Source organism: Schistocerca serialis, chromosome 9 (genome assembly GCF_023864345.2).
Source record: "Schistocerca serialis cubense isolate TAMUIC-IGC-003099 chromosome 9, iqSchSeri2.2, whole genome shotgun sequence".
Lineage (NCBI taxonomy): Eukaryota > Metazoa > Arthropoda > Insecta > Orthoptera > Acrididae > Schistocerca > Schistocerca serialis.
In genome coordinates, this window is record NC_064646.1 from 174,875,014 (window position 1) to 174,893,434 (window position 18,421).

General features: G+C 43.4%; 1 protein-coding gene across 1 annotated transcript in view; it reads right to left on the reverse strand.

Annotated features, from left to right (window-relative positions):
- Nucleotides 1–18,421, reverse strand: part of LOC126418899 (aminopeptidase N) — a 310,305-nt gene that overhangs the window by 37,304 nt on the left and 254,580 nt on the right. The window contains exon 13 of the mRNA XM_050085916.1: nt 6,503–6,670. Coding sequence (XP_049941873.1) covers nt 6,503–6,670 — 168 coding nt within the window. The remainder of the gene's footprint in view (nt 1–6,502; nt 6,671–18,421) is intronic.

Below are 18,421 nucleotides of genomic sequence, written 5' to 3' on the forward strand. Positions count from 1 at the left end.
TCACAGATACTGCTCATCTTTCACGCGATTATAGAGTGCGGACACTGTAAGGAGGTAATCGCTTCTCGAGCATGAACAAATGAGGACGCAGACCGCCCGAGGGGTGAGGAGCGAAGAGTGGAAACAAGCGTCACCCCCTCTCCCAGGGCTGGCACATGCTACCGTGTTCTGTGCTCCTGAGAAAACAGAACTGACGTAATGATTACAAAGATCGCCGATCCCTTCTTGTGTTGTCAGGGCCATACTCCAAAGCCGTCATGGGCCACTATTAGTCACTTCACACTCATTTCAAAATAAGAAACCGCAACAAGCAACGCACACTACAAAATATTCAATGACGGCCACAGCATAATTGTTTGTTGAAGTTGGCAATATCGTGAAAGTGGAAGTTCAAGTCCGACCGGTATCTTACTCAACCACAGTTCAAAACTCTCCGCCACATAAATCTATCACCTCAAATCGTCCGCATAATAGTACAGTAGGAATGTCCGCTACGTCACGTACTAAAATGATTACAACATTTCCAAATAAGGCGCGATACGTACTGCACAAAGAGCGATATCTACACGTATGGTTGCCAACTATTACGGATTATCCGTAATTATTACAGAGATGTCACCTTAATTACGGAGTTATGGGAAGTTACTAAAAAATTACGAAAACAGACATTTTACAATTTGATGTTTCAAAAAGTCGAAGAAGATATTGTTTACATTTCTTTAATAATATGCTAATGTTTTATAGATCGCAATGATTTACTTCATGAGTTCGCAGTAAACTTATGAATGATTTTGTCACCTCGGCTTACTAAAGACGTGTTGGAAACATGTTTGCGACATCGTTCGCGCCCAGTCCTGGGCTGCAGACGTTGTCAACAACGTGGCAACACGAAACCAGCGTTCCATGGCCGTGTCGGTACGGATCAAAGGAACATTGTTCCTGGCCTGCTACCAACAAATGCCGCTACGTGGCGCTAGTGTTTGTTTATGATCTACCTGTAGGGTTGGGTGTTGTCTTTACGTGTGTTCCTTTGCGAAGTGGCGTGAACAGGAAGAAAAATTAAGAAAATGTCACACTCTATGAGGCAGAGAGTGCTGTAGATAAAGAGCTTGATTCCCTCATCTTCAGCAAGTTACGTGAGTTGTCGTCATAAAAAAGGACGGTGAAAAAAATGTACGATGCTTTCTGTGAGGCAGAAAATAATATATTTAGGAGACAGCAGTCAGCAGTAAACGTAGATGGGCGGGGCAATCAGCAACAGCATATTCCCTTGTCTCATTCATTGGAAATGTGAGTGACATTGAGGCTGAAGTAGTTTTCTTTATTGCAGATGAGAATTTGGATTAATTTTAATATGAAAATAAATATATGAGCAGTTAAATATATCTTTTTCTAAATCAGGATTCTAATTTTTAAACTTTTCCAGGGGGTGGAGGAGGGAGTACCCTCTTCATATTTGCTGTGTAATTACTGGCAGCCTCTTCCTAAGGTTTGCAGCCATGCTGCACGTGGCTAAGAAGACAACGCGTTTATTAAAACGACTAAATTAATTGAATTCTGTAATAAATTTCAGCTAGTGATAGCGAATACTCTGTTCAAGAACCACAAGAGGAGGAGGTATACTTGGAAATGGCGGCTGACACTGGAAGATTTCAGCCAGATTACATCATGGTCAGACAGAGATTCCCAAATCAGATACTGGATTGTAAGGCGTACCCAGGAGCAGATATAGCCTCAGATCACAATATGGTAGTGATGAAGAGTAGGCTGAAGTTTAAGACATTAGTCAGGAAGAATCAATACGAAAGATGTGGGGTACGGAAGTACTAAGGAATGATGAGATACGCTTGAAGTTCTCTGAGGCTATAGATACAGCAATAAGGAATAGTTCAGTAGGCTGTACAGTTGAAGAGGAATGGAAATCTCTAAAAAGGGCTATCACAGAAGGTGGAAAGAAAAACATAGGTATGAAGAACGTAACTGCGAAGAAACCATGGGTAACAGAAGAAATACTTCAGTTGATCGGTGAAAGGAGGAAATACAAAAATGCTCTGGGAAACTCAGGAATACAGAAACACAAGTCGCTGAGGAATGAAATAAATAGGAAGTGCAGGGATGCTAAGACGAAATGGCTGCATGAAAAAGGCGAAGAAATCGAAAAAGAAATGATTGTCGGAAGGACAGACTCGGCATACAGGGAAGTCAAAACAACCTTCGGTGACATTAAAAGCAAAGGTGGTAACATTAAAGAGTGCAACGGGAATTCCACGGTTAAATACAGATGAGAGAGCGGATAGGTGGAAAGAATGCATTGAAAGCCTCTATGACAGGGAAGATTAGTCAAATGCTATAGAAGAAGAAAAAGGAGTCGATTTAGAAGAGACAGGGATCCAGTATTAGAATCAGAATTTAAAAGAGCTGTAGAGGACTTAAGATTAAATAAGGCAGAAGGCATTTCTAAACTCATTGGGGAAAGTGGCAACAAAACGACTATTCACGTTGGTGTGTAGAATGTATGAGTCTGAAGACATACCATCTGTCTTTGGGAAAAATATCATCCACACAATGCCGAAGACTGTAAGAGCTGACAAGCGCGAGAATTATCGCACACTCAGATTAACAGCTCATGCATCCAAGTTGCTGACAATAATAATATATAGAAGAATGGAAAAAAATTGAGGATGTGCTAGACGGAGATCAGTTTGGCCTCAGAAAAGGTAAAGGCACGAGAGAGGCAATTTTGACGTTGCGGTTGATAATGGAGGCAAGAATAAAGAAAAATAAAGACGCACTCATAGGATTTGTCGACCTGGAAAAAGCCTTCGACAAAGTAAAATGGTGAAAGATGTTCGAAATTTTGAGAAAAATAGGGGTAAGGTCTTGGGAGAGACGGGTAACATACAATATGTACAGCAGCCAAGAGGGTATAATAAGAGTGGACGACCAAGAACGAAGTGCTCGTATTAAACGGGGTATAAGACAAGGATATATCCTTTCGACCCTACTGTTCAATGTGCACATGGAGGAAGCAATGATGGAAATAAAAGAAAGGTTCAGGAGTGGAATTAAAATTCGAGGTGAAAAGGTATCAACGAAGCGATTCGCTCATGACATTGCTATCTTGTGTAAAATTGAAGAAGAATTACATGATCTGCTCAACGCAATGAACAGTCTAATGAGTGCAGATTATGGATTGAGAGTAAATAGAAGAAAAACGAAGGTAATGAGAAGTAGTAGAAATGAGAACAGTGAGAAACATAAAGCCGGGATTGATGGTCAGGAACTAGATGAAGTTAAGGAATTCAGCTACCTAAACAGCAAAATAACCAATGACGGATGGAGTAAGGAGGACATTAAAAGCAGACTAGCAATGGCAAAAGGGCATTCCTGGGAAAGAGAAGTCTACTAGTATCGAACATAGGCCTTTATTTGAGGAAGAAATTTCTGAGAATGTACGTCTGGAGTACAGCATTGCATGGTAGTGAAACATGCACTATGGGAAAACCGGAACAGAAGAGAATCGAAGCATTTGAGTGTAGTGCTGTAAACGAATGTTGAAAATTAGGTGGACTGATAAGGTATGGAATGAGGAGGTTCTGCGCAGAATCGGAGAGGAAAGGAACATGTGGAAAACACTGAGAAGGAGAAGGGACAGGATGATAGGATATCTGTTGAGGCATGAGGAAATGATTTCCATGGTACTAGAGGGAGCTGTAGAGGGCAAAAACTGTAGAGGAAGACAGAGATTGTAATAGATCCAGCAAATAATTGAGGACGTAGGTTGCAAGTGCTGCTTTGAGATGAAGTGGTTGGCACAGGAGAGGAATTCGTGGCGGACCGCATGAAACCAGTCAGAAGACTGATTACCTCTCCCTTCCACCCAAAAAAGGAAAAGAACTGCTGCAAACAAAACATGAAATGGTTTCAAAATTAACTTTTATAATAGGAAGCCGCTTGCAGATGTGTCGGTACTAGGCGAAAGAGCGGTGCGGTAAGGGTAGTGGACACCGAATAACTCACTACCTCGTCCGAGAGTATCCACCAGCGCAACGCCGACTTTTCCGATGCGAGGCACGGAATTAATAGTCTCTCGCGGGAGAAATGGCCCAGGTAAGGTCCGAACGAAAGGCACAAGATTACCACACGGAAGTACCGGCAGAGACGGGCGGAGTTGCCTACTCGGACATTACATACGTGGGCACTCCCAGGAGAGTCTTAAAACCTTACGATGAGCGTCTCGGCACGAAGCGTGTCGCATCGTGGCGTGTCCACCGTAGCGCGGGGCCAAGTCGATGTTGATGTTGAGCTGTGAGGAGATCAAGAATGAGGACGAAGCTAGGCTGGCGGAAGCCTCCATCGGAACCGAGCTGTCCTTTTTGTACCGGTAGCCGGCGACCGTAGTAGGTGGGTATCCATTCGCACGGTAGGCTCAACAGCATTTATAGGACTGTCAAAAAATAGACACGGTTTTTGTATACAGCGAATATCACCTAACTGTTCGAGCTGGCATACAATTGTGTGTCCAAAAGTATCGTGGTCTGACTTTGCTAACACTGATCTGTCTTTGCAAGCACTGTAAGAAAGCTGGAAGTGTAAAGATTAAATCACGCCAATAGGCATAATAGTAAATGAAGAGAGAAATGGAACCAACATTGTAGCAAATGAAACACACAATCCACGTGGTCTACGAGGCAGTAGAATGTGCAGTTGTTTCGGTGGAACGACTGCTCTGCGAATATTACATTCTCTCGCATTTCATCCTTCCCACATTGCGCTCCATGAGCAACTTCATGTCAATGATTTTCAGATCGTTTTTAGTTCTCCAAAAACTGAAAAGTGGTGTGGCGTTTCTGGGTAAGATTTTGTTTCCAAAGCATCGCTTGGATACCATGAGCAAACCAGTCTTCGCAAAATACACTACCTGTGTAATGGAAAATTTTTCATACGAGCTTGTTTTCTGCCTTGTGACTCACTTCTTCCTTCTGCGTTCAATAAATTTGGCAAACAAAACATGAACCTCAACGACAGAAAACAAGGGCTCACCGCCAACCATTCAATTCATTTTCGCTGCATGTCCGTCAAATGGAGCTTTGCGAAATGTGGAGAACAGACTGGATGCAAAAATTGTTATGTATGGGAGCATAATTTATAGTTTATGTTTTCCTACAATAGAACACAACTCGAGCGACGTAAGGAATAAACAAAACCACAACTCAGACATCACAAAGAGACGAAAATTTTCGTCTGTTGTTGCTATAATTCTTACCTTTACTCAGCTCCTTCCACGTTCCCCCTCACTTCGCTTCGTGCCCGTCCTCGTTCGTCCTATTTCAGTGTAGTAGACTGATTCTGTTCGTCCTTGCTACCTATCGCTGATCTTAGCCTCCCATCCACTTACTTCTCTTTTCCCGACCTAGCAATTAACTTTTCACTCCGCACGCTATCCCTCTCCCTCACTCTCTCTCATCCACGTTCCCTTCCCTTGGCATCCATTCTTTTCTCCTCCAAGGATTTCGCTCACTCTCTCTTCCTCCTTTCTCCTCTTCCTCTCCCCTGTCCTTGCCCCTTCCCCTCCCTCTTCTCTCTCCCAGTCCTCCATTCTTTCTACCTCAGTCCAACCGTCCAATTCCCCCCTCCCCCCCTCCCCCAATAACCAGTCCTTTCATTCTCCTACTTGGCACTGAGCGAGGTGGACTCGCCTTTTTGATGAACACAGTTCAAACCCTTGTATGACTATCCAGATTTGGGTTTACAGTAGTTTCCCCGAAGTGTGTAAGCAAATATCAGGATCATTCTTTTGAAAACGACACTACTGATTTCCTTCCCTGTTCTTCACCAATCCGAGTTTGTGTTGTGCCTTTAATGACTCCATCCTCAACTGGATGTTAAACCCTAATCTTCAACTGTTGCCATTCTTCCCTGTGTATCCCCTTCATTATCTCACTTTTGTCTTTCGCTTCACTCTCCTTGCTTCTTCTTCTCTACTATTTTCCCTCTGTCCCTCCCTTCCCCTCCCTCCTCCTCTCTCTATGTCCCTTTATCTCTCCCTATTTCTGAGTCCCTGTACATCTTTCTTGCTTCTAATCCCGCCTCTCCTACTTTCCAGCTGTCCCAGATTCCTTTCTGGGTCCTCTCTTTGTGTCCTTTTACCTCTCCCTTCCTCTATCATTTACCTCTCTCTCTCTTCTAATCCCTCCTCTCCAGCTTTCCACTTGTCCCACATTTCTCCCCTGACCCTCTTCCTCCCTTCTGGCTCCTGTACCCTCCTGTCCTTTCTTTGCTCAATCATTCATTCCTCTTCCTGTTTCTCACTGTCCCTCTACATACCAATTTCTCAAACTTAGTCAGCTCTCTGTAACTCTACCATCACGTTCAACATTTTCCTCTATCTGTCCCACTCTGTCTCCCAGTTTCGTAGTACCCCCATCCCCTCCTTCCCTTCCACTGCATCTTTTCCGAGTTGTGGGTCATAGTAAATATGGTGAGTGGCGAGCAGGCGTACCTGTTGAGTAGCCAGGGCTCTCTGGAGCATCCCATGGCGCCCAGCAGGATGTCCCTCTCGCTACCGACGTTGGTCGACTGGTAGCGCTCCCAGGCGAACTCCCACTCCTCTACACCACCAGTTCTGATTGCCGTGCAGTACACGACATTCTTCAAATTGCCGGAAATCCTGTAAAACAAGTTATATCTAGAACATTAGACAGTCGAGGATACATTCACCATAAATTACACCAACGAAAAACAGACTAAAGACTGTGATCATATAGGAGATAGATGGGTCCCGACACATTAGATAATAGGATAATTTGACATATCATATGACTATGATGTTACTGGACCAAGTTCTAGCCTTCTGAATCACAGATTGTAAGCGAATCATCAGGACCGGAAATGTGGAGCATTCCACCTCAGATCTCAAGCATCGACAACGTTTTAGCATGATTTAAGCTGTCCTCAACAAGTTAAAATCTGTATAAGATACTCATTTTATTCTTATTAGCAGTACTACACTGTCTAGTGACATTGATGTGACCACCTGTCAAAAACCTGAATAACAAAGTTGAGCAATGCGGACCGCTGCGAGACGTACAGGATGAAAGTCAGGGACGTTTTGGAAGATAGCGATAGGGATATGCACCCAAGTGGACTCCAGTGCCATGGCCGTCTGCACAAGGTTTCTTGGCTGAAGATTCTGTGCTGCAAACAGTCCGATCGAGATAGTCTCACAGATTCTCTCTTGGGTTTAAATCTGTGGAGTTTGGTTATCAGGGGAGTACGATAAACTCATCCTGGTGCTTTTCGAAGGACGTATGTAGACTGCGAACTGTGTGACACGTTGCATTGTCCTCCTGGTAGATGCCATCTTAACGGGGAGAAACAAAGATATGGACACACTCCCCAAGGATAGGTGCACACTTGTGTTGATCCAGTGTGCCTTCCAGAATGACGAGATCACCTATGGAAAACTATCCGGCCCGGGCTATTCCAACGATTGTTGCAAGGTGTTCACTTCTTGGCGTTTCACGCCTTACTCGCCAAAGGCCATCTGTCCGATGGAGCATAAAACGCGATTCATCTGAAAAGGCCACCTATCGGCTCTCATTGGACATCCAGTAGCGGTCTGGCGTGCAAATTCCTAACTTCGCCGCCGATGAACAGAAGTCAGTGTGGGTGTCTGATCCAGACGTTTGCTGCAGAGGCCCACATGCAGCACCATTCACTGAACGGTCGTTGAGGAGACACTGTTGATAGCCCCTTGTTTCATCTGGGTGGTCAGTTGCTCAACAGTTCCACGTCTGATTCTCCGTACACATCTCCACAACAGATATTCATCCCTGTCATCTATGACCTGTGATGCACCACAGTTACCTAGAATGCTGTTTTGGATAGCGCCATTTTGCCATGCACGATATAGTTTAACGATGGTGGCACGTGAACAGTTTACGAACTTATCCGTTCTGGACATGCTTCCACCGTTGGCCCAAAAGCCAACGATCATGTCCTTTTGGATGTCAGATAAATCGCTCCGTTTTTGCATTACGACAACGACTGCACTGTTTTCCCACGCCCCCCCCCCCCCCCCCCCCCGCCCGTCTTACTTTATATAACCTCCACTGCCAGTGCTGCCACCTGACGTATGTGAGTGGTCGAACATAGACAGTGGTCACATTAATGTGACTGGATAGTGTAATAACGTAGTCAGTAGCTGATGACAAGGATCGGCCCCACCATGTACAGACTGTGATCGCACGTAGAAAGGCAAGTGCATATCCAGAGGTTAGTGTTGACCTAATAATGTAAAAGCCACATCCACTATAGTCGTATACACGCTAATCTTATTGCGCAACCTCCACATCAACTATAGTCGTATACACGCTAATCTTATTGCGCAACCTCCACATCAACTATAGTCGTATACACGCTAATCTTATTGCGCAACACTTGAGGATTGTCTTGGAAGTAGGAAACTACATCTACATATTTACCGGTATACTCTGCAAACCAGTGTGATGTGGATGAGAGGAGGTACCTTATATTTTACCAGGATTACACTTTTTTCCCATGCTATTCGTATATGGAGAGAAAAAAGAATGATTGCATAAATCCTTCTGTGCACGCTGTAATTAGTCAAAACTACTCGTTACAATTTCTACAGGAGCAATACTTTTGGGGTTGTAGTGCCTTTCTAGAGTCCGCTTTTAATACTGGTTCTTGAAACATCGCAAGTATACATTCGTAGACATGGGATAGTGAACGGCAACTTCAGTCTCCAGTTCAGGTGTTGCAGCTTCACACCCACTTTCTACCATGACTGAAACAAAGTGGCAATCATTCATGCTGCCTTCTTTGTATACATTCAATATCCCTGAGAGCCTGTTTGGTATGGCTCCCATACATTTGAGCACTGTTACAGGATGAGTCGCACGAGCGTTCTGTAACCAATTTCTCTTGTAGACCTATTCCATTTTCCTAGGATTCTGCCAGTGAACCGTATGATACCTTTCTTACTTATGACGTGGCCTACGTTATCATTTCGTTTCATATGCCTACAAATTGTTATATAAATGGATTAATTCCAGTTGTGACTCACTGATATCGCTGTCCCAGAATACTACATTTCTGCGTTTTGTGAAGTGCAGAAATTTGCATTTATGACGATTTAAAACAAGCACCAGTTAAAAGCTTATCAAGACCTAGATGAACGGGAAGGTGTCGTCGTTGAGTGACTGTAGGAGGATACAAGATGACTTGGACAGGATTTGTGATTGGTGTAAAGAATGGCAGCAAACTCTAAATATAGATAAATGTAAATTAATGCAGATGAATAGGAAAATGAATCCTGTAATGTCTGAATACTCCATTAGTAGTATAGCGCTTGACACAGTCACGACGATTAAATATTTGGGCGTAACATTGCAGAGCGATATGAAGTGGGACAAGCATGTAATGGCAGTTGTGGGGAAGACGGATAGTCGTCTTCGGTTCATTGGTAGAATTTTGGGAAGATGTGTTCATCTGTAAAGGAGACCGCTTGTAAGACACTAATACGACCTATTCTTGAGTACTGCTCGAGCGTTTGGGATCCCTATCAGGTCGGATTGAGGGAGGACATAGAAGCAATTCAGAGGCGGGCTGCTAGGTTTGTTACTAGTAGGTGTGATCATCACGCGAGTGTTACGGAAATGCTTCAGGACCTCGGGTGGGAGTCTCTAGAGGAAAGGAGGCGTTCTTTTCGTGAATCGTTACTGAGGAAATTTAGAGAACCAGCATTTGAGGCTGGTTGCAGTACAATTTTACTGCCGCCAACTTATATTTCGCGGAAAGACCACAAAGATAAGATAAGAGAGATTAGGGCTCGTACAGAGGCATATAGGCAGCCATTTTTCGCTCGTTCTGTTTGGGAGTGGAACAGGGAGAGAAGATGCTAGTTGTGGTACGAGGTACCCTCTGCCACGCACCGTACGGTGAATTGCGGAGTATGTATGTAGATATAGATGTAGAACTTTCGTGCAGGTTTTTTCGGACACTAGTGGAGAGTATTGTACCTTGGTACACTTTTTTACACTTTCGCCTGTAGCTAGCTCTCTAATACAGGTTAAAATTGTTTTTTATTTCATTCACTTTGTGCCGCAGTCTATTTCTAAAATTACAAAGTTACTCCGGATAATTAATATATTTTTTCCAAATGTGAGAACATGTCATATACTTAAAACAAATATTGGTTTGAAATTTAAAAGCACCGTAATCGAGAAAATATCGTCAGTACAAAGTTACTCAGGATAATTAATATATTTTTTCCAAATGTGAAAACATGTCATATACTTAAAACAAATATTGGTTTGAAATTTAAAAGCACCGTAATCGAGAATATATTGTCAGTACCGTAGTTAATAGTCAATATGTTACATTATTACTCAACTAAAATCCATTAATCAGCAAGTGAAGTCAAAATAAGCGGAAGTATTATCGAAAACCAATTACAAGTTAAATACAATTAGAAATGGAAGCTATCGGAAACTAACACAATTTTCCGTTTTCACTACAGGTAACATTGTTAAGACATTAAAGAAACTCAGTTCATTTCCATATATGTTCTAAGGTAAAAGATCTTCTGTTTCAAGGTACAAGATGGTGAACGAGCGACGAAGTATAGCTTAACTGTCCAAAAGTTATATAAATAATTCTCAAACTCTACCAGATGCTGATAATGCTGTCTCAAACGAGTACGTACCATCTCAGTGTCCTACACAGTGAACACTCAAAATCTGACGCTATTCACGCCCCTTGTATACCATAAGATGACTAGTAACAACACCAAACAAACGGCACTAACGTACTCTGTTGGCCATTCTACCTGTTACAGAGAACTGCGACTCTAATCATCTACATTCTCGTCTATGGTGTGTACGTACAAGAAGTTATGTTGACATCCAACCATGTCTTCTGCGCGTTTCACTTTCTTTGTCAGTCAGTGTATGTGAACGTTACACGCATAAAGCGATGTCGTAATACTAAAGGCGGCATTTAAAATTCAGAATCGCCTGCAAACTACGACTTTAAAAGACAAGGCTAATTTTTCGATGGATTGTGGTAATCAAAATCTTACCATATCACCACAGCAAACCTATCCTCACAGCTAGAAGGTACTTCCAGATTTGTCAATGACTCTCCATCCAAAATAACACTCTGCATTGTCCCTACCTACTCAGTCCAGTCACAAATTTCGTTTGATACGTAATACGATCGTACTTTCGTTACCTCCAATAGGAAGTCGAAGCTTGTAGAGGTCTTTTGGACAGATGGGGTGCAGTACGTGTTGGTACGCTCGGAGTAATAGACATTTGATGCGACAGTCCTCTCACGCGTGCAGCACACGATTGAAGTCAGTGGTATACGGTTGATGTTTACAGGAAATGAAATGGGATCCCCCAAGTAAGTATTACATCTTCTCTTTTAAGATATGTTGACACACTGGTGGAACCTCTGCACTCATTTGCCATTAAATTGACGATAGCAAGTTGGCAAATGAATATTCAGGAATATAACGCACAGTAGTGTGCAAAAACTGACGCAAAGCCAAGGATGCTGATTGCCTTTCGCGTAATGCATTGGAGGATAAGTACAACGCTGATGTTATCCAAATCAGCGCCATAGAGAAGAAAGAAGCCGTCAAAGGGAGAATTTAGATTAACAGATGAACTACTGTGCCAACGGCCTTGCCGTAGTGGTAACACCGTTTCCCGTTAGATCATCGAACTCAAGCGTTGTCGGGCTGGGTTAGCACTTGGATAGGTGACCATCCGGTCTGCTGAGCGCTGTTGGCAAGAGGGGTGCACTCAGTCCTTGTGAGGCAAACTGAGGAGCTACTTGATTGACAAGTAGCGGCTCCGGTCTCGTAAACTGACAGACGGCCGGGAGAGTGGTGTGCTGACTACATGCCCCTCCATATCCGCATCCAGCGACGCCTGTGGGCTGAGGATGACACGGCGGCTGGTCGGTCCCGTTGGGCCTTCATGGCCTGTTCCGGTGGAGTTTAATTTAGTTTTTACATGAACTATTGTATAAAAGGAATTAAGGCGCAATGGTCGGCAATAGTTGCTCGTCATCCCACTTCAATTACAGCCAGCCATACTGAAGTATTTTTACAATGTTCTGCGATCAGATTATTTGCGAAGACCGTTGATAGAATTAGACAGTACTCAGTTACAGATAACTGCATTATCCGCAAAAAGTCTACGGTTACTATTAATACTGCCTGCCTGGTACCAGCTCCTACTGGGGTTGCTCTACTTCATCGGATTGGAACTAACCTCTTGGGGAAGTTACCCAATTTGACAAATGGGTATAAATGGATGGAAGTGTACGCTGACTAACTCGCCAAGGTTCGAAACCTTCCTCGGGCATGGATGTGCGTGATGTCCTAAGGTTAGTTAGGCTTAAGTAGTTCTAAGTCTAGGGGACTGATGACCTCAGATGTTAAGTCCCATAGTGGTCAGAGCCATTTGAACCTATTCAAATAGAGAGATGTGTAAATAGGCAGAATACGGCGCTGCGATCGGCAACACCTATATAATACAACAAGTGTCTGGTGCAGTTGTTAGATCGGTTACGGCTGCTACAATGGCAGGTTATCAAGATTTAAGTGAGTTTGAACGCGGTGTTATAGTCGGCGCACGAGCGATGGGACACAGCATGTGCGAGGTAACGATGAAGTGGGGATTTTTCCCGTACGACCATTTTACGAGTGTACCGTGAACATCAGGAATCCGGTAAAACATCAAATCCCCGACATCTCTGCCACGGGAAAAAGATCCTGCAAGAAAGGGTCCAACGAGGACTCAAGAGAATCGTTCAGCGTATCAGAAGTGCAACCCTTCCGCAATTTGCTGCAGATTTCAATGCTGGGCTATCAACAAGTGCCAGCGTGCGAACGATTCAGCGAAACATCATCGATGTGGGCTTTCGGAGCCGAAGGACCACTCGTGTAATCTTAATGGCTGTGCGACACAAAGCTTTACGCCTCACCTGGGCCCGCCAACACCCACATTGGACTGTTGATGACTAGAAACATGTTGCCTGGTCGGACGAGTCTCGTTTCAAATTGTCTCGAACGAAGAGCCGTGTACGGATATGGAGACAACCTCGTGAATCCATGGACCGTGCATGTCAGCAGGGGACTGTTCAAGCTGGTGGAGGCTCTGTAATGGTGTGGGGCGTGTGCAGTTGGAGTGATATGGGACCCCTGATACGTCTAGATATGACTCTGACAGGTGACATGTACGTAAGCATCCTGTCTGATAACCTGCATCCTATCATGTCCATTGTGAATTCTAACAGACTTGGGCAATTCCAGCAGGACAATGTGACACCTCACATGTCCAGAATTGCTACAGAATGGCTCCAGGAACACTCTTCTGAGTTTAAACAATTCCCCTGGCCACCAAACACCCCCGGACATGAACATTATTGAGCATATCGGGGATGCCTTGCAACGTACTCGCACGGATTTATGGGCAGCCCTGCAGGATTCGTGGTGCCAATTCCCTCCAGCACTACTTCAGACATTAGTTGAGTCCATACCACGTTGTTCTGCAGCACTTCTACGTGCTCGCAGGAGCCCTACACGGTATTAGGCACTTGTATCTGTTTCTTTGGCTCGTCAGTGCATTACACTATAATGAAAGCTGCACCGACTAACAAAGCACCAGGAATTGTCAGGTTCCCTGTCAAAGACAAAATTTTGAAGCGTGGAACATCACGAGTAATTATCCCTGATCAGGAAAAAGTATTTCAGTCGGGAATGAGTCAGAAGTAGTTTGCTGAGGTAACATCATCCACAGGACTATCATAGTCCTCAGGAGCAGTTCGTCAATAGGTGCTTCCGATGTAAGAGACATAGAGACCTGTTCGACTATTAAAATAGCTCGACGGAAGTACCACATAGTGACCTTCTATGAGGGGGAAGATTTGTCTGATGTGATACAAGAAGAAACAGGAGAAATAGGGGATCCAGTATTAGAATCAGAATTTAAAAGAGCTTTGGAGGACTTAAGATCAAATAAAGTAGAAGGGATAGATAACCTTCCACCAGAATTCCTAAAGTCGTTGGGGGAAGTGGCAACAAAACGACTATTAACGTTGGTGAGTAGAATGTAAGAGTCTGGAGACATATCATCTGACTTACGAAAAAATATCATCCACACATTTCCGAAGACGGCAAGAGCTGACAAGTGCGAGAATTATCGCACAATCAGCTTAACAGCTCATGCATCCAAGTTACTTACAAGAATAATATACGGAAGAATGGAAAAGAAAATTGAGTATGGTCTACATGACGATCAGTTTGGTGTTAGGAATGGTAAAGGCACGAGAGAGGCAATTCTGACGCGTTGCGGTTAATAATGGAAGCAGGACTAAAGAAAAATCAAGACATGTTCATAGGATTTGTCGACCTGGAAAAAGCCTTCGACACTGCAAAATGGTGAAAGATGTTCGAAATCTGAGAAAAATAGGGGTGAGGTGTAGGGAGAGACGGGTAATATACAATATGTACAACAGCCAAGAGGGAATTGTAAGACCGGACGACCAAGAACGAAGTAATTGTATTAAAAAAGGTGTGAGACAAGGTTGTAGTCTTTCGCCCCTACTGTTCAATCTGTACATCGAGGAAGCAGTGATGGAAATAAAAGAAAGGTTCAGGAGTGAAATTAAAATTATTATTGGTGAGATGTCGATATATCGTTGCGAAGGAAGCAAATGAAATTTGTTTGACCAATAATTTAATTAATAGACGGCGGCTGCGGCTTGGGCAAGTAATGGAATCAGTCATACGATTCGCTGATGTCACTGCTATCTTGAGTGAAAGCGAAGAAGAATTACATGATCTGCTGAACGGAATGAACAGTCTAATGAGTACAGAATATGGATTGAGAGTAAATCGAAGAAAGACGAAGGTAATGAGAAGTAGTAGAAATGAGAACAGCGAGAAAAGCAACGTCAGGGTTGGTGGTCACGAAGTCAATGAAGTTCAGGAGTTACGCTACGTAAACAGCAAAATAACCAATGACGGAAGGAGTAAGGAGGGCATCAAAAGCAGACTACCAATGGCAAAAAGAGCATCCCTGGCAAAGAGAAGTCTACTAATATCAAATATCGGCCTTAATTTGAGGAAGAAATTTCTGAGAATGTGCGTCTGTAGTATGGTAGTGAAACATGGACTGTGGGAAAAACGTAACAGAAGAGAATCGAAGCTTTTGATATGTGATGCTACACACGAAAGTTGAACATTAGGTGGACTGGTAAGGTAAGGACTGAGGAGGTTCTGCGCAGAATCGGAGAGGAAAGGAATATGTGGAAACACTGATAAGGAGAAGGGGCAGAATGAGAGGACATCTGTTAAGACATGAAGGAATGACTTCCATGGTACTAGAGGGAGCTGTAGAGGGCAAAAACTGTATAGGAAGACAGAGATTGGAACACATCCAGTAAATAATTGAGGACGTAGGTTGCAAGTGCTACTCTGAGATGAAGATTTTGGCACAGGAAAGGAATTCGTGGCGGGCCGCATCAAACCAGTCAGAAGCGCCGCTATATGAAGGATCGCTGGCTTGATCCAGGTCACTGTTTTGTGAGGAGGGAGACAAATGCCGCGTGGCGCGCGCCTTCCGCCAAAGCGGTTATCTGGCTTGAGAGATGTAGGTCCCTGATTCTGTTTTCGTTACCTGCAGTCATTTATCATCTATCATTTCAATGGTTTGTGATTTATTTATTTGTGAATTGCTGTTAATATTTATTTATCGTGTGGCATGATAAATATATTTTGAAAGCTACAGTGGCGGTCGAAATAATAGAGCCACCTCTATTGACGAGATTAAGAACTAGGATATCTATTAGTTCGCGAAATCGCCACGAGTGCCGTGTTGTCAGTCCCTTGTAGACAACATCAGGGAAGACGTTGCTGCTATCTTTAGTCGTCCGAAAGGAAGCGTTTGAGCTAGACGTGTGAAAAGAGGCATAAAGGTAAGAATCTTATGGGTCAAAATAATAGAGCCGCTTTACACATGTGCCTTTAAATTGATTGTTATGCAGTTGTTTTGTATGTAAATTGACGTGCGGTTTTGTTTACATTCGTCTAGATGGGCAGAGCAAAGCATACCAGTGAAGATGAGCGTATAGTAATGTTCCGGATGTTCAAAAGTGGGATGTCCATGAATAAAATAGCCAATGTCTTGCACGTTTCGCGAAAACGAGTCCAGAACGCCATGAGACGGTCAAAACAAACAAAGCCGCAGGTGGAGAACAGGGGGCGACCTCGTGTAACTACTCCTCGCGTAGACAGACTCATCACTAGGGAAGTGAAGAAAGACCCATTTTTGTCAACACCACGACTGAAAGCCATTTTGTTTAGCGACGAACATGATGTTCAACCATCAACCTCAACGATTCAAAGACGACTGAGATCTGCAAAATTGAATGGGCGCATTGCAAGAAAGAAGCCACATGTTTCACAAGCTAATGTTCGGAAAAGGTTAGCCTTTGCCCGGAGAAATGAACAAAAACCTAATACTTGGTGGAGGAACATCCTTTGGTCCGATGAATCCAAGTTTAATAGGTTTGCCTCAGACGGAAAAGTCTATGTGCGCCGCCCACCAAACCAGGAATTTAATCCCAAGTACACTTTAAAAACTGTGAAATACGGTGGCGGAAGTGTTATGGTATGGGGATGTTTTTCGTGGTACGGCATTGGTCCAATACACCGTATCAACGGCATAATGAACGCAGAAATGTACAAAGACATCTTGGCAAATGTGATGCTGCCTTATGCTGAAGAGGAAATGCCGCTGAAATGGAAATTTCAGCACGATAACGATCCAAAGCATACTGCAAGGATCATAAGGCAGTTTGTTCAAGAGCACAATATCGAAGTATTAGAGTGGCCACCTCAGTCCCCTGACGCATCACCCATTGAGAACTTATGGGAGATCTTAGACAAGAGAATTGACCGCTCAAAAGCTACATCGTCAGAAAAACTGTGGGAAGAAATCCAGAGAGCCTGGTATGCGATCAGTAGTGACGAATGCAGGCGTTTAGTAGACTCTATGGGTAAGAGGTGCAGGGCAATCCTCAAAAATAAGGGTTACCCCACGAAGTACTAATGCAGTCCTATGCAAAAAAGACTGTTCCTGTACGTTTCATAAGACTGAGATCAAGTACAATATATTTGTTTCAATTGGCTCTATTTTTTTGACCCTGTGGTCTGGTATTCTTTTGAATATTATCGATTATTACTGATTATTTTGTGTTGTGTTATCGATATAACTGACTATAGTACAATGTGACTCGGTTGTAATGGTTTCCATCATAGTTCAAACATGTCAAGTAATAAATGTGCACTTTATTCCAAACCCTTGCCAGGTGGCTCTATTATTTTGACCGCCACTGTATGTCTTTTTATGCTGTCTGGGTGAAGTGCGGCCCAGGGCCAACAGTCGATGAGATGAATGTGGGGAACCTTTCAAAACAAGACTCAAATTGACCGGTATGTTCAGCCTAGGAATAAGCCAAGTGAACAATTAGTAACTGTATGACTGCACGTTGCGTGTTGTTGCACCCCATACAGTGTGGGAAGGTTCCAACCGCTAGAGATGTCATATTTTCAACATTGAAGTTTAATTTTTTTCCTCTTTTTAACTCGGAAAATCGTATTTAATTTTTATGACTCATGCATTTGGATCTGCGGGTGATGTATCGGTGAATATAACTAAAGTGTAGCAAGGCGGCGTTCTTCAGAGTCTACTAGAATCGCTCTGCCATGACTATAGCCTCAACATTGCTTGATGAGTCATCATTTTCCATAAACAATTGGTAAAATATAATTGTGATCAAGTTTCTCAGCAAGGGGAGGGTAACTGGGGCCATGTTTACTTTGTGATGAGTGTTGATCTGTCCGTATTTGCAATTTTATAAGGGATGTACGAGGAATCGACAAGAATAACACTGGATACCCTGTTTCGGCAATTTTCTGTAAAGGTTCACATCGAACATGAGTGAAAAACAGTGCCGAAACAAGCACCGTGACGAGAAAATGGTATAATTTAGGGTGAACAGCCTGACAACCAAACAAACTCAAGTTACGAGCGCTTCCTAACGCCATAGTGTGTCACATTGCATTATGCTTTGCGAAAAATTGTAGTAGAATCACAGACAGTCATTTCCAGAAATCTGTGAAAATTATACGTGAGCTGTTGGGAAAGTAAGGTCCGACCGATCGCGAAATGGAAACCACAGTGAAAATCAGAAATTTGTTTTTCGCAACAGTTAGCCACACCTTCCAGCTGCCTCTCTGAACAGTCGCCGCCTCGACTTTAACATTTGTCGTAGCGTCTTACAAACTTTCCAGTACCCTCGTCACAGAAAGCAT